The 15,247-nt window shown below is 39.1% G+C and overlaps 1 protein-coding gene across 1 annotated transcript in view; it reads left to right on the top strand.

Annotated features, from left to right (window-relative positions):
* LOC126095603 (uncharacterized) overlaps window positions 1-8,441 on the top strand; it is a 167,277-nt gene extending 158,836 nt beyond the window's left edge. The window contains exons 7-8 of the mRNA XM_049910373.1: window positions 8,096-8,207; window positions 8,290-8,441. Of these exons, the coding sequence (XP_049766330.1) occupies window positions 8,096-8,207; window positions 8,290-8,441 (264 nt within the window). The remainder of the gene's footprint in view (window positions 1-8,095; window positions 8,208-8,289) is intronic.
* The last annotated feature ends 6,806 nt before the right edge of the window (window positions 8,442-15,247 follow it).

Here is a 15,247-nt window from a genome sequence, read left to right as displayed (position 1 = left end):
TCTACAAAAGCTAGAAACATAGGTTTGCCTTTCCTTAATCTTCCTTCTAAGATAAGTAGTAGGGTCAGTATTGCCTCACGTGTTCAAATATTTCTACGGAATCCAAACTGATGTTCCCCGAGGTCAGCTTCTACCAGTTTTTCCATTCATCTGTAAAGAATTCGCATTAACATTTTGCAGCTGTGACTTATTAAACTGACAGTTCGGTAATTTTCACATCTGTCAACACCTGCTTTCTTTGGGATTGGAATTATTACATTCTTCTTGAAGTCTGAGGGAATTTCGCCTGTCTCATACATCTTGCTCACCAGATGGTAGAGTTTTGTCAGGACTGGTTCTCCCAAGGCTGTCAGTAGTTCTAATGGAATGCTATCTACTCCAGGAGCCTTGTTTTGCCTCAGGTCTTTCAGTGCTCTGTCAAACTCCTCACGCAGTATCATATCTCCCATTTCATCCTCATCTACATCCTCTTCCATTTCCATAATATTGTCCTGAAGTACATCGCCCTTGTATCGACCCTCTATATACTCCTATACTCCTTCCACCTTTCTGCTTTCCCTTCTTTGCTTAGAACGGGGTTTCCATCTGAGCTCTTGATATTCATACAAGTGGTTTTCTTTTCTCCAAAGGTCTCTTTAATTTTCCTGTAGGCAGTATCTACCTTACCCCTAGTGAGATAAGCCTCTACATCCTTACATTTGTCCTTTAGCCATCCCTGCTTAGCCATTTTGCACTTCCTGTCGATCTCATTTTTGAGACGTTTGTATTCCTTTTTGCCTGCTTCATTTACTGCATTTTTATATTTTCTCCTTTCATCAATTAAATTCAATATTTCTTCTGTTACCCAAGGATTTCTTCTAGCGCTCGTCTTTTTACCTCTTTGATCCTCTGCTGTCCTCACTATTTCATCCCTCAAAGCTACCCATTCTTCTTCTACTGTATGTCTTTCCCCCATTCCTGTCAATTGTTCTCATATGCTCTCGCTGAAACTCTGTACAACCTCTGGTTTAGTCTGTTTATCCAGGTCCCATCTCCTTAAATTCCCACCTTTTTGCAGTTTCTTCAGTTTTAATCTACAGTTCATAACCAATAGATTGTGGTCAGAGTCCACATCTGCCCCTGGAAATGTCTTACAATTTGAAACCTGGTTCCTAAATCTCTGTCTTACCATTATATAATCTATCTGATACCTTTTAGTATCTCTAGGGCTCTTCCATGCATACAACCTTCTTTCATGATTCTGAAACCAAGTGTTAACTATGATTAAGTTATGCTCTGTGCAAAATTCTACCAGGCGGCTTTCTCTTTCATTTCTTAGCCCCAATCCATATTCACCTACTATTTTTCCTTCTCTACCTTTTCCTACACTTGAATTCCAGTCACCAATGACTATTAAATTTTCGTCTCCTTTCACTACCTGAATAATTTCTTTTATCTCATCATACATTTCATCAATTTCTTCATCATCTGCAGAGCTAGTTGACATATAAACTTGTACTACTGTAGTAGGCGTGGGCTTCATGTCTATCTTGGCCACAATTATGCGTTCACTATGCTGTTTGTAGTAGCTTACCCGTATTCCTATTTTTTAATTCATTATTAAACCTACTCCTGCATTACTCCTATTTGATTTTATATTTATAACCCTGTATTCACCTGACCACAAGTCTTGTTCCTCCTGCCACCGAACTTCATTAATTCCCACTATATCTAACTTTAACCTATCCATTTCCCTTTTTAAATTTTCTAACCTAACTGCCCAATTAAGGGATCTGACATTCCACACTCCGGTCCGTAGAACGCCAGTTTTCTTTCTACTGATAACAACGTCCTCCTGAGTAGTCCCCGCCCGGAGATCCAAATGGGGGACTATTTTACCTCCGGAATATTTTACCCAAGAGGACGCTATCATCATTTAATCATACAGTAAAGCTGCATGACCTCAGGAAAAATTACGGCTGTAGTTTCCCCTTGCTTTCAGCCTTTCGCAGTACCAGAACAACAAGGCTATTTTGGTTAGTGTTACAAGGCCAGATCAGTCAATCGTCCAGACTATTGCCCCTGCAACTACTGAAAAGGCTGCTGCCCCTCTTCAGGAACCACACGTTTGTCTGGCCTCTCAACAGATACCCCCTCCATTGTGGTTGCACCTATGGTACGGCTATCTGTATCGTTGAGGCACGCAAGCCTCCCCACCAACGCCAAGGTCCGTGGTTCATGGGGGGGAGAGAGATTATATATTTTTCTGGTATTGTACCAATGGACAAAAAAGTCTGTCTCCTGCTTGACCTATGAATATTTATGTTCCGATGTGTTCCATAACCAAAACAAATTTTCTGTATGACAACATTCTCCTGCACTCACTGTCATTATTTGGATTAAACTATCGTTTTATTTCAGATTCTCTACAATTGCACAGTTTAGGCTATGTAACCATTTTCAAATAAGTCTGAAATACAACTCAGGTGTAAATAGCCGATCAGCTGCCTGCAGGGTATTGCTGTACATAGTCTCCTATGCTCTTGCACTAGTAAGTGGTATATTATGTCACTGCTTTTTAGGAGACATATGGTGCTATGTTTTTAGTTTTAAAGAGCAATAATGTGGTAAAATGTTTTATTTATAATTGTTCTTCCTCAGTATGGCTAACACTTTTTAATTGTCTCTCTTTCCTAGTATTTATTCTGTTGTTTAGGATACACTGTTTTCTTCATTTGGCAAGTTTATTTTTTATTCTAACTTTGTGTCTACATTTCTTTCCTGCCAGCAGTGTCATCACTTAATCTAAAATAGGAAAATTGTGTGCATCATGTGCCTGTGAATTATGCAGACTTTGTTTCATCTATTATCATATTTCAAGACTTTGTGTGTCATGTTAAATGAGGTGGAGATTGTGATCAAGCACAAAATTTGCCTAAACAAATGTGAAAAATCACATTCATACTGGCCAGTCTAACAGACCAAATGTTGTTAATCCTCTGCGTGAATTCTGTCTGACTGTGGCTCACCTCTTTGCCTCTCAACCTAGTGCACTACACGTTAAGGTATATGAGCAGGGCACCCCTTTCTGATTCCACTAGTGTTTAATTCTGTTGTGTACATTGTCCATCCACTATTTTTAAAAGTAATTTATCACTAAGCCAACATTTAGATACTGTCTCAAATATGTTCATTGATGGGATATAGTCGTGTACTATGTACGGCCTCTTTCTGTTTTATTATTATTTATTATTTTTTAACTAAAGAGTCACAGGTGTTTCTGTATTTGTATTTCAATTATATTAAACCTGGTATGCATTTAAGACTTACTTTGAAACAGATGTATGTCCAAAGCTGTGCAGTAGTTGATAATCCGAAATAAAATGATATTTTAATCCAACTTACAATAGCATGGCCTAATGTTGTCATTCAGAAAAAAAATTTTATGTCATCATTGTGCCTATATGATCGTACCATTTCACATTCCTACAAATTATTACAGCCAGGTATTTGTAATTAATATTATCTACCAGTACCTTAATATGCAAAATGAACAGTAGCAGCCCCAACAAATTTCCTTGATATACACCTAAACTTGCTTCTACATGTGTTGATAACTCTCCATGAAAGGCAAGAGACTGCATCCTCCTTATCAAAAAATCTTCAATCCAGTCACAAATTTCATTTGATATCCCATTTTAAAGGACTTTTATTAATAAATGTTGGCATAATACTGCTCACTGAAGGTCAAAAATTCTGTCTTCAGCTAATTGCCTTGGCTCTCAAAATGTGATGTGAGAAAAATATGAATTGTGTTTTATATGACTGATGTTTCTGGAACCCATGATGGTTGGTTTGGAGGAGGCCATTCTGTTCAAGATACCTCATTAACCTCATTATGTCTGATCACAGGATATGTTCCAGGATTCTACAACACATGAATGTCAATGAGACTGGTTGATAGGTTTGTTCATCACCTGTGCTACCCTTCTAGAAGACTTGTACTGTTTCCCAACTATTGAAAAAAACTTATGAAATTGCAATTTGTCAATTGATTGTTGGATAAATAAAGCCTTTTTCAGTGGTGGCTGTACTATTTGCCAACATTTGTATTACCGAGCTGAGATTTTATCTGAAGTTTACAGGTACAGTTGGGGATGAGTCTGTTGGCTGATAAAATGTGATAAAATGATCCAGTTGTAAGTTCATGCCCATCTTTGATATTTAGTCATGCCCAAATTGAGAACTGTTTTTGCAAAACTTGCTTTGTCCAAAAAATAAAATTTTACAGAATAAACACTTATTTAGTTAAGAAACAAATTGAGAGGGAAAAATTTTTTACAAGTAGCAAATTTCATACAGTTCTGAATAAGATTTAAGATAGTCTTTACATGTATACAAAATTTTTGATAGTTTATCAGCTGCTGGGAGTAGAAAAACAGGTTTGTTTTTCAAAATTCGCTTTGTGCTCAAATTAGATCAGTGATACATGAATGTTAAATGCCTGTTTTGTACATTAAAGTTTTGAAATAATATTTCTTTTTTCTCTTCTACACAACTTCAGAGAACCCTTAATCTTCATAAATTTTCCATGAGCTGTCATGATCTTGATACTCGTCACCACTTGCAGAGACTGTATCACTGTAGAAACTTGCTGCGTCATTAGGAATTGTAAAGAAACAAATTAGCTTCATTACATCCTTCTTTTTTTCTGCACTCACATGGCTTATCTTGGAAATAATCACATCTTTCATGGCTTTGAACAAAGGAATGTTCTTCTTCAAACTTCACAACATACTTCTGATCCAGGTAAATATGCCGTTTTAACAGTACATTGAATCTTATCATTCTCTGTGGGTTATTGCTTTTACATCCATCATTTTGAAATGCAAGGTAGACTTTAATATTTCCTTAGAAATCCACTACAAGTCGTAGAAAAACCAGTCTTTTCCCAACACCAGCATCTTTACAAACTTTGTTAAAATATTTCTGTAGTCACAATGTAGTATGACCTCTTGTTCCTCCTGATATTTCTTCTTGTGTGTACCAAATACCTGATCTGACAGCAAGGAACTATGTCTGAAAATAGGAAAATAGTGGGTAAGTTTGGAAAACACATCATAAAATGTGCTAGCATACAGAGAATTACAGAATTCTTGTTCAGGTTGGTGCACCAGTCTGGAAAAAGCTCAAGTTTCAATCCTCTCTCACCAATACCTGTAAACCTCTCTTCCAAATAATGTAGGAGAAAATGTTGTAGTGTATATGTGATTTCATTTGCATCTCTTCCAGATTCTGTTTTACACCAAGTATATTAAGAAATGTTATCAGTACCTTTCTTTGGCTCACTTGTCATCACAGTCTGGTTATAGAAGCATACCTGTCATGCATAAAAGACTTCTTGAATAGGGAGCCTTGGCAGACACTGATTTGTTGTATATCAAAGACAGCTTCTACAATGCCTTCAGAGAATATATATCAGGAATAGCTCTAACAGCTTCAGCATACTAAGTAGAGTAAAGTGAGTTTTGAAAATATCCCTACATATGCATGAGGCAAGTTTTCCAAAAATGGGTTGTCCTCTCTGTTCTGAAAGTGTGGAATAAAGCAAGTTTTGCTGAAGCCTGCTGCATAGGCTTTTAGAGGAAGCTTAACAGTATTTGTTAAGAAAAAATACCTATTTTCAAAAAAATGCATAAAGCAAGTTTTGTATTTAAAACGGTACTCATTTATCTTGCCTAAAGAGTAAATTTCTATCTTGGTAAGTTTGAGTTTCTTGTCTGTTGTTACGAGTACTCCACCTCCATTTGTCATTAGTCTTTCTTTTTTATATTCGCTTAGATTTACAGCAAAAAACTCACAACTGTATCTTTCAGGTTTTAGACAGTCCGGCAGTCACTGGAATAATCCAAATATGAACTTGGAACTCTAGTACACAGCATGATGACCTAATTATGACAAGGGAAAAATGCTACAGAAAGATGCAGCATATGTACATGAATACTATTAGGTGCAGTCTGTGAATCCACTTTTCTCTGATTACTACTGAGTTGCATAGGATATAAAATACAAACCAAATCAATCTGACACCATCATTGTCAAACTGACAGTTGTCCTTCTAGAGCATCTTTTGACAATGTCAAAGAAGTGGAACGTAGACAGTGATAAAAAATTGTTAACTGCCTTTGAGCTAGGCTTTTGTATAGACTTATTTCAGAAAAAAAGATATGTTCTACCTCACAAATAGGGTCCTGAAAGAGATAAGCAAGAAAAATTTAACAATTAATATTTTGCTTTATAAGGCCAGGACCTTTGATTGCATGTATAATAATGTTGTACATGGGGAACTAATTGTTATAATGCTAATAGCACACAAAGCAAAGATAGGTAAAAAAATCAATTACAATGTTTAAGGTGTTCCATCTATGTAGCTGAGCAGTTAGCATGTATGTTCTACAATGCGGAGGGCCCAGGTCCTTTTCCCGCTATGGCCAGGTAATTTTTCTTGGTTGGAGGGTTAGAATGGGGGAAGTGTGGTGCACTCATCCCCTCAGGCTGAGGCCAGTTGAGGAGCTATTTGAATGAGAAGTAAAGGCTTCAAGCTCTGGAAATCTGACAATGGCTGGGGTAGTAGTTTGCAGACCCAGTACCTCTATGCCCTATCCTAAATAACACCATTATTTTTATTCACTGATTCATACATTGTATTCTGTATATCTCTTCAAGAAGGAGAACATTCATGGATATTGAACTAGTCAAGGTTAATGTATAACAAAAGTGAAGCAACTCTTAAAAGCTTTGAAGGATTACATTATTTCTACCAAGCCTGTACATTTGATGGAAATAATATTTATTTATACCTCCATTGGCTGGTTTTGGCTGTAGAGTTATTTTCAGTGGTCATACATAAAATCACACCAAACATACCAAATTTACAAAGCATCACAGTCATTGAGAACTTTTTTTAAGTATATTAATTATTTAGAGATAATACTGAGAAGTTAGTTAATATGTGATGAACACAAAATCTGCAGTACAATAGCTGAGTGAAAGACTTTGATTTGTTGAAAGGGTTCTTGGGAAAGTGCAGTGCATCTTTTAAGGAACTCACATTCCAAGTGCTATTGTAATACATGTTAGAGTACTGCTACAGTCATTATCATGACAGCAGACATTGAACAAATTAAAATATGTACTGGTAGGATTGTAACAAACAGTAAAGTTTATAAGAAAGCCTAACAGAAATTGGGTGTGTGTGTTTTTGGCACAATCAGCCTATTTTTTAACTCAGTCCGTGACAGAGAAAGCAGTGGTGTGGATTTTGATTTTTTGTAATTTATCCACTCTCTCATGTATGGTGCCTGTATTTGTTGCATTGTTTTTTAATAGTGTGGCATGTTTGACAAATGTAGGATTTCCTTTCTATACTAGCATGAAATGTCACAAATGCCTTACTGACTGAGACACAGGTAATTGTTAACAAACGTCAAGAGAGTATTTGTACATATGAAATAGCTGAATGTATATTTGATCTGTGCATCTTAAGGACTTTGCCTAACTTGGACATAACATTATTGGCATGGGCAAGATGACAAGGCTTTTCAGACCATTTGATTTTTGGGATTGCATTCTCTGCTTCTCAAGTACATGTCAAAAAACTGAATATGTTGCCAAGCCCATTCATTCTGCTGTAAAATGATCCATGTCTGTCTGAACACTTCTTGTAAATGTTTTGGATCTGAAATAGATCAAGCTCTTTGTGCGAGTATCCATAGTAATCTGCTGTGCAGAGATGGATGATGTCAGCTTGTTGCCCATCGTAAAGAATACAGACTATCTAATGATGAATTATATCATAAATTAGTAACAGATGCATCTACATTGTAATGCAAATCTTGATTTATTTACATTCTTGGTGGTTGTGTTATCTTTGGGACAATTAGTGTGAATGAATAAGAATAACAGAATCTACTTACCATGGCCAAAAATGAGACACACATAGCAGAGACACAAATAAGTGTTTAAATTAGTGCAATTAGGCACACTATTACATATTTTATTTAAAATATTTCTGTAATACATATCTGATTTTGAGATGGCATCTGCTATTTTTCAGGAGATGGAACATTTACACAGAGGTCTTGTTGAAGAATATTGCCAGGTTACCTCAGGAAGTGGACATCAGGTAAATGACAGAGATATTACATCAGAAGTACAACTACAAGGAGGTATGTTACATTTCTGCGCAGGTATTACAGTAATTAAAGCATTAAAGTCCTGCTAAAACATGATTTTATTCTTTGTCCATAGGTGTTGCTGCTGATAGGGTGCTACCAAAATTCTATGAACCAGGGGACACGAATCCTAGACAGGAGATAAAGGCAACTATTTTTTGGTGTCTTCATAGTGTCTATTGTTACCAAAAGTTCCTAATAAACTTTTATGCAATTTGTACTGGGTAAATTATGAGTTTTATAATATTATTCCTAAAGATAAGGTCTGGAAAACATTATATATAACTGAAATGTAGTGGTAAAAACTGCAGTAGTGAAGCACGAAAGCGCGCTTAGTAGAACTGTCATGATATGATTGAAAATGAAGTAATTTTTTGTTGCCCTACATCAGATGTCACATTTAGGCTTGTATATCATCATGTTGTAATCACTATAATTTAATTAGAGTACGTCAGTAATAGAACAATATTTAATAACATTCTGTGATTTCTTGAACTTCAGTGTGACTGGAGGAAATACAAACTATAATGCTTTGAAACTGATACAATGTGTAAAATAATTACACAAGCAGTAGTCCTACAATGTGTAAAATAATTACACAAGCAGTAGTCCTCCTTTACAATAACTCTGTTGGTTTTCTATTGAAGTTGATGAGTCTGCGGACAGAAATAACCAACTTTTACAATCAAACATTCTTTATTCATGCACAATCAGTTGACAATGTAGCACAGCATGTGAAAACAATCAAAGTCAAAACGTTTTCCAAAGCTCACTGAATCCGAAGATAGCACTCTTTATTCTAGAGTCATTTTCAATCAATAATTGCCCGACAGCCAGAGAAAATGAGAATGTCATCTAGGTATGGATAGCAGTAAGGGGAGTTAAAGAGAAGTGAGCCAGTGAAACATTGTCAAGCTTGAGCTGCATTTTTGAGGTGGTAAGGCATGCAACAAAATTTGTCAAGGCCAAAGGGGGGCCGGCCAGAGTGGCCGAGCGGTTCTAGGCGCTTGAGTCTGGAACCGCGCGACCGCTACGGTCGCAGGTTCGAATCCTGCCTCGGGCATGGATGTATGTGATGTCCTTAGTTTAGTTAGGTTTAAGTAGTTCTAAGTTCTAGGGGACTTATGACCTCAGAGCCATTTGAACCATTTTTTGAGCCAAAGGGGGTGATCAAGGCTGTTTTTGGTATGTCACTCTTTCCCATAAGTATTTGTAAGTATGCCTTGTGGCAATCCAAAACACTGAAAAACCATGCTCCACTAAACAGTTGGGCAAACTCTTGAATATGTCAGATAGGACATATTATGGTAAGTGCATTGAGATGATGATAGTCACCACAGAGGCACACTGTGCTGTCCTTCTTGGGGACTAAGTGTATGACAGAAGGCCAATTACTATCCAACAGTTGAACAATGCCTGCCCACAGAAGTTCATCCATTGCAGTCTTAGCAAGGCATGGTTTGTGTAGAGGGAGATGGCATACCTTATGATGCAATGGGGGGGGGGGGGGGCATCTGTTGCGGCAATTTTATGTATCATCCAATTTGTAACAGAATTAATTTGAACCGACGAACATGACAGTGGGGTGTGTCAAGCAGGAGTCGATAACACACAAGAGTCACCAAACTGTCGGTGTGGGCGGGGGTGGACGTGCCATAGTTGCAACGTCTGTGGGCACCATTCATCATCCGTGTGAGCCGTGGTGTGTGCTGTGGCCCATGTGAAATATTTGAGAATGCACAGGGTGGTTGGCAGCTGCGGGTGGCTTTCCCAAAATCTGTGTAGAACCAGTGTAGCAGATATTATGGATGAGGTGCTGCACACAAGTCAGCTGGGATTTCCAAGCCTCCTGCAGCAGCAGAAGAGGAGAGCAGAGGGGGGGGGGGGGGGGGGGGCACACTACCAGAAGCAGCTGGTGGTTCTCTTTTCTGGCCGTTATATGCCTGCAGTTCATTGCATTGCTCAAGGTGAGCCCGTGCCCAGCCGCTACCAGACAATGGAGGAAGCATAAGCGCTGGCATGCTTACCTCAGTAGCAGATGCTGCTCTGAATGAGAGAAGTAGGTGGCTATGTCAAATAATGGCATGTCTGGTCAGCCAACTGTATTTAACTTCACGTGAGGAAGCAGTTTTAGTTGTAATTCGTGTGGCAGTTTAACTAACCACAGTGCCCAGAGCACTAAGTCTGGCAGGACCTCTCTTGTGACCTGCGCACAGAGACATTACCACAGCTGGGAAGGGTTTGTGTCACCTAAACTCTCTTCGTAAATGATGTCATGGATTGCATCTGTTGGTGTGTATGAAAGACGATCGATAAGGAGTGCACAAGCACAAGCGTATTTATTGTGCTCAGTTGGGTTTCACGAAAAGTTACTAATAACATCCGGATTGTCAAGCAAATGGTTCACCAAACAAACAAAATGAGTGCCATCATCTACGATACCATTATGTCCAAGAAGCTTGTAGTGCCTTGAGAATCTTGAGGTAAATTCTAGAGACACTTGTATTTCCACCGTCTCAAACACTCTCAAAGATGAGTGTGTGAAAGTGGAACTGTGTCTACTGTGCCACGATTATGTGTATGCAGGACTGACATGTATCTGACGGTTGGTCAGAGCGGGCAGGTAGTTGCAGTGCTCGCCTCAGAAGTTACATGCCCAGCACAAGGAACAAATGCGACATATTCCATGACGGTGCTACGTCAGTCAGTATTGAGAACAGTTGGATGTTGTTAAAGAAAAGAAAAGACACTTACTTATTCACTTACTTTCGTGAGGTCCAAATGGTGGACTTGCTAGAGCTTTCTAGATTGTATTTTTTATAAAGTATGTAAGAGTATCTGTCGAACCGCTAATTGTTGGGCTTACAAAAAATGAATCATTTATATGGTGTCTTGTTTGTGGAAGTGAAAATATAGTGAGATTGGTTTAAAAGTATCCTGAGTGTATGGAGTTATTTTAAGAGTATAAAAAATTCCTCCAAAACAGCATCTTATCTTCAGAGAAAAAGGTGGACAGACAATTGCAGCTGGCCATCCTGAAAAGAAGATCGGCAAAACAACTCCATGAAAGCTCAATAATAAAGTGGGAGTGGGAGTCTGGCACACCAGCACCACACTGCTCCCTCTAGTCACCTGAAACCACCAGAAGCTGTCCACCAGTGAAACCATGTCAGGGGGTTATCCATTTGTATCAGCAGCAGCTTCAGAAAATAACCTGGGGGCAGAGCTTGTGGCAGAGTTGGTAGAGCACAGACCGCTCAAGGGTTTGGAGAAGTAGCATCCAATGGCGTCGACTGTGCAACAGTGACAGGCATAGTGTTTTTATGAAAGTCCGACGCTTGTGTTAGTGTGATATGATGCCCAGCACTCAGAGTTTAAGTGGAGAAGGTCCCTGTCTGGGCACACGATGAACACAGCAAGGCTGGCACAGAAAAATTCCGTGAAGTAAGACAGGTGAAACAAAAGCAGTGGTGTGGAGGTGTGCTGCCAGTCATCCGTTGTCCATGGTCTGTGGTCTGTGTAGAAGGGGCCAGCACATGAGCACGAGTGAAACCCAATGCGGAACCATCGATGATGGATGTGGATGGATTTCTGAAGGAAGGCATGTAATCACAATTGAGTGCCAAGTGGTAGGGTAGAACCATGGCTGGTACGTTGCCCAAATACTGAATTCAGTCTTCCGAAGTTGTTTCACCACAGAAGATCATAACTCTGTCCCTCCTTTAAATCATTGTATGAACATCATAATGGCAGATACTGAGATAACTGATTGCAGAAGTGAAAAGCAGCTACAATCGCTTAGTAGCAGAAAGGCTTAGGACCAGTTGAGATATCTGTAAGATTCTGTAAATATCATGTGAAAGAACTTACTCCCCTTCTAGCAGTAATTTATTGTAGATGACTTGAGCAACAAAAGGTACCTAATGACTGGAAAAAAGAGCAGGTCATTCCCATTTTTAAGAGAGGCCATAAGACAGATCCACACAATTATAGAACTATATCATTGACGTCAATCTGTTGTGGAATTATGGAACATGTATTATGCTCAAGAATTATGATGTTTTTGGAAAATGAACATCTGTATAAAAATCAACATGGACTCCACAAACAGAGATCCTGCGAAACCCAGCTCACTCTGTTCCTCCATGAGATCGACAGTGCAGTGGACAATGGTGCTCAGGTTGATGCCGTATTCCTTGATTTCAGTAAGGAATTTGACGCTGTCCCGCATTGCCGTTTAATGAAAAAAATACGAGCTTACGGAGTATCAGAGCAGACCTGTGATTGGATTCAAGACTTTCTTGCAGATAGAACTCTACACATCACACTTGCAATGCAATGGCTCTGAGCACTATGGGACTTAACATCTGTGATCATCAGTCCCCTAGAACTTAGAACTACTTAAACCTAACTAACCTAAGGACAGCACACACATCCATGCCCGAGGCAGGATTCGAACCTGCGACCGTAGCAGTCGCGCGGTTCCGGACTGAGCGCCTAGAACCGCTCGGCCACCGTGGCCGGCACACATCACACTTAACAGAACTAAATTGACTGATGTAAAGGTAATATCAGGAGTACCAGAGGGAAGTGTGATGGGACCATTGCTGTTTATAGTATATATAAATGATCTAGTAAAAAGCGTTGGATGCTCTTTAAGACTATTCACAGACGATGCAGTTGTCTATACTAAAGTTGCAATGCCAGAAGATCGTAAGAATTTGCAGAATGATTTGCAGAGAATTGATGAATGGTGGAGGCTCTGGCAGTTGACCCTGAATGTAAATAAATGTAATGTATTGTGCATACATAGGAAAATAAATCCACTACTGTATAGCTATACTATTGATGACAAACAGTCAGAGACAGTGTCTGCGTTAAAATATCTAGGCATAACTACTCAGAGGGTCCATAAGTAGAATGACAATATAAAACAGATAGTGGGAAAAGCAGATGCCAGACTCCAGTTCATCAGAAGAATCTTAAGGAAATGTAACTCATCCACAAAAGAATTGGCTTATAAGGCACTTGTTCACCAGATTCTTGAGTATTGTTCATCTATCTGGGATCTCTACCAGATAAGATTGACAGAAGAGAGAGAGAAGATCCAACGAAGAGCGGCGCATTTCGTCACGGGGTCGTATAGCTGGCGAGAGAGTGTTATGGGGATGCTAAACATACTCCACTGGTAGACATTACAAGAGAGGCGTTGTGCGTCATGGAGAGATTTACTATTGAAATTTCGGGACAGCACTTTTCAGGAGGAGTCGGACAACATATTACCTCCCCCCCCCCCCCAACCCACCAGCACCCCACCCCGACCCCCCACCCCCCACCCCCTCCCACAAACATCTTGCGTACTGACCACGAGGAGAAAATTTGAGAATTTAGAGCCAATACAAAGGCTTACCGACAATTATTCTTCCCACCCACTATTCATGAGTTGATCAGGGTTGGAGAGATCAGATAGTGGTACTGAAAGTACCCTCCACTACACACTAGTAGTTGGCGTGTGGGGTATGATGTAGATGTAGAAGGTCTGCATGGTTCTGCATAGTGTGGTAGGTTGAGTAGCTGAAGGGCTGTCCTGTTGCAGTTGACTTGAGTGTCCCATTGACTGCTGCAGAAAGGGTCACATTAAACAGCATAGTGGGACTGATGAGAAGGTTGATGTTGAAGGTGTGTGATGCATGTGATAGTGGGCCACACTGGGGAGAGAGGAGCCATGCATGTGGACTCCAAAACTGTACAGCCGAGTCGTCTGTATTGGAGTGAGGTAAAAACTTCAGAGAGAGGACGCCAAAATCTCATGCAGAAGAAACTTCCTGACAAACATCGAATTCAGCAGCAAGTGTCAGTGTAGGCAAGTGTGTGCCGCTCCAAGTGCGGCATGACAAAGGGATTAGAGTCATCTGTTCTGACGGAGTAAACACTGGAGCAACGAGCATTCACATTGTATTGGTAGCGTCCGTGAAAAGCTTCACAACCAAAAGTCAGTTCCACAGTAGTGATGTCCTGCACTGTCAGGAAAGTTAGAAGTTACGTCATTGTTTGAGCTGGAGTGAAACACAGATACACAAACTGAAGCATATTCGTGTGACTGGAGGCCACCAATGTGGGTTTTCTATCAATGTTGAAGAGTCTCCAGATAGAAATAACCTTTTATTCATACACAATAACATGAAAGTATAGCACAGCATGCGAAAACAATCAAAGTCCAAACCTTTTCCAAAGCTCACTGAATCCAAAGATAGAGCACTCCTCATTCTAGAGTCACTGGCAACTGATGATTGCCACAACTCAAAATAAATTAAATGATTTTGGCAGCCACAGGGTTAATATTTCATGAAATATCCAACATTGTTCTCAAGTATGGATTTTCAACTAAAATACCACAGCCATCTTTCCAGTATGTAATGTATTGACCCATGGGTATTTGACTTATAAGGAGTTTGATTATTTTTATGACGGCTCTTTTCAGTTGATTACTGAAAAAGTAGCAACACTAAAAAACTTCCCTCATACCATTTGGGAAGGCTTCACAAAATATGATCTCTCAGACTTCAAACATACAGAAAGTTTGCAGTTTTCTATTTTTCATTGAAATTGTGGGATTTGCACATAATTGGAAATCCTCTTCTGAGTACAGAACCAAATCTGGTCAATGTTTATGCACAGGTGTAAAAGTAAATGTTGGCCAATCTGCTGTGAATGTGAAACACTGTATGCACACATTTGTTGTGATACCTATGGTTCTTTACTGCTATTAGAAAGAATACAGAATGTGTATTCTCCACCTCATTGTTTCTGTAGCAATGTTATTAGCTTCAGCATTATGTAGATAATTTATTGTTAATGTTGAAGAAATCAGCAAAATTACTAAGTAAAACATTAGAGTGCATAGTGAGTGAAAACTGTAAAATGGTTGGAAGTACTTAGTTGTAAAATACAGTGAGATGTGTCTTAAATTCCTGCACTTATAAATACCTGGAGACACAAATGTAATCTTACAAAATTTATTTCTTAGGTTATTT

This window comes from Schistocerca cancellata, chromosome 8 (genome assembly GCF_023864275.1).
Source record: "Schistocerca cancellata isolate TAMUIC-IGC-003103 chromosome 8, iqSchCanc2.1, whole genome shotgun sequence".
In the NCBI taxonomy this organism is placed as follows: Eukaryota; Metazoa; Arthropoda; class Insecta; order Orthoptera; family Acrididae; genus Schistocerca; species Schistocerca cancellata.
This window is presented reverse-complemented; position numbering and strand designations above follow the sequence as displayed.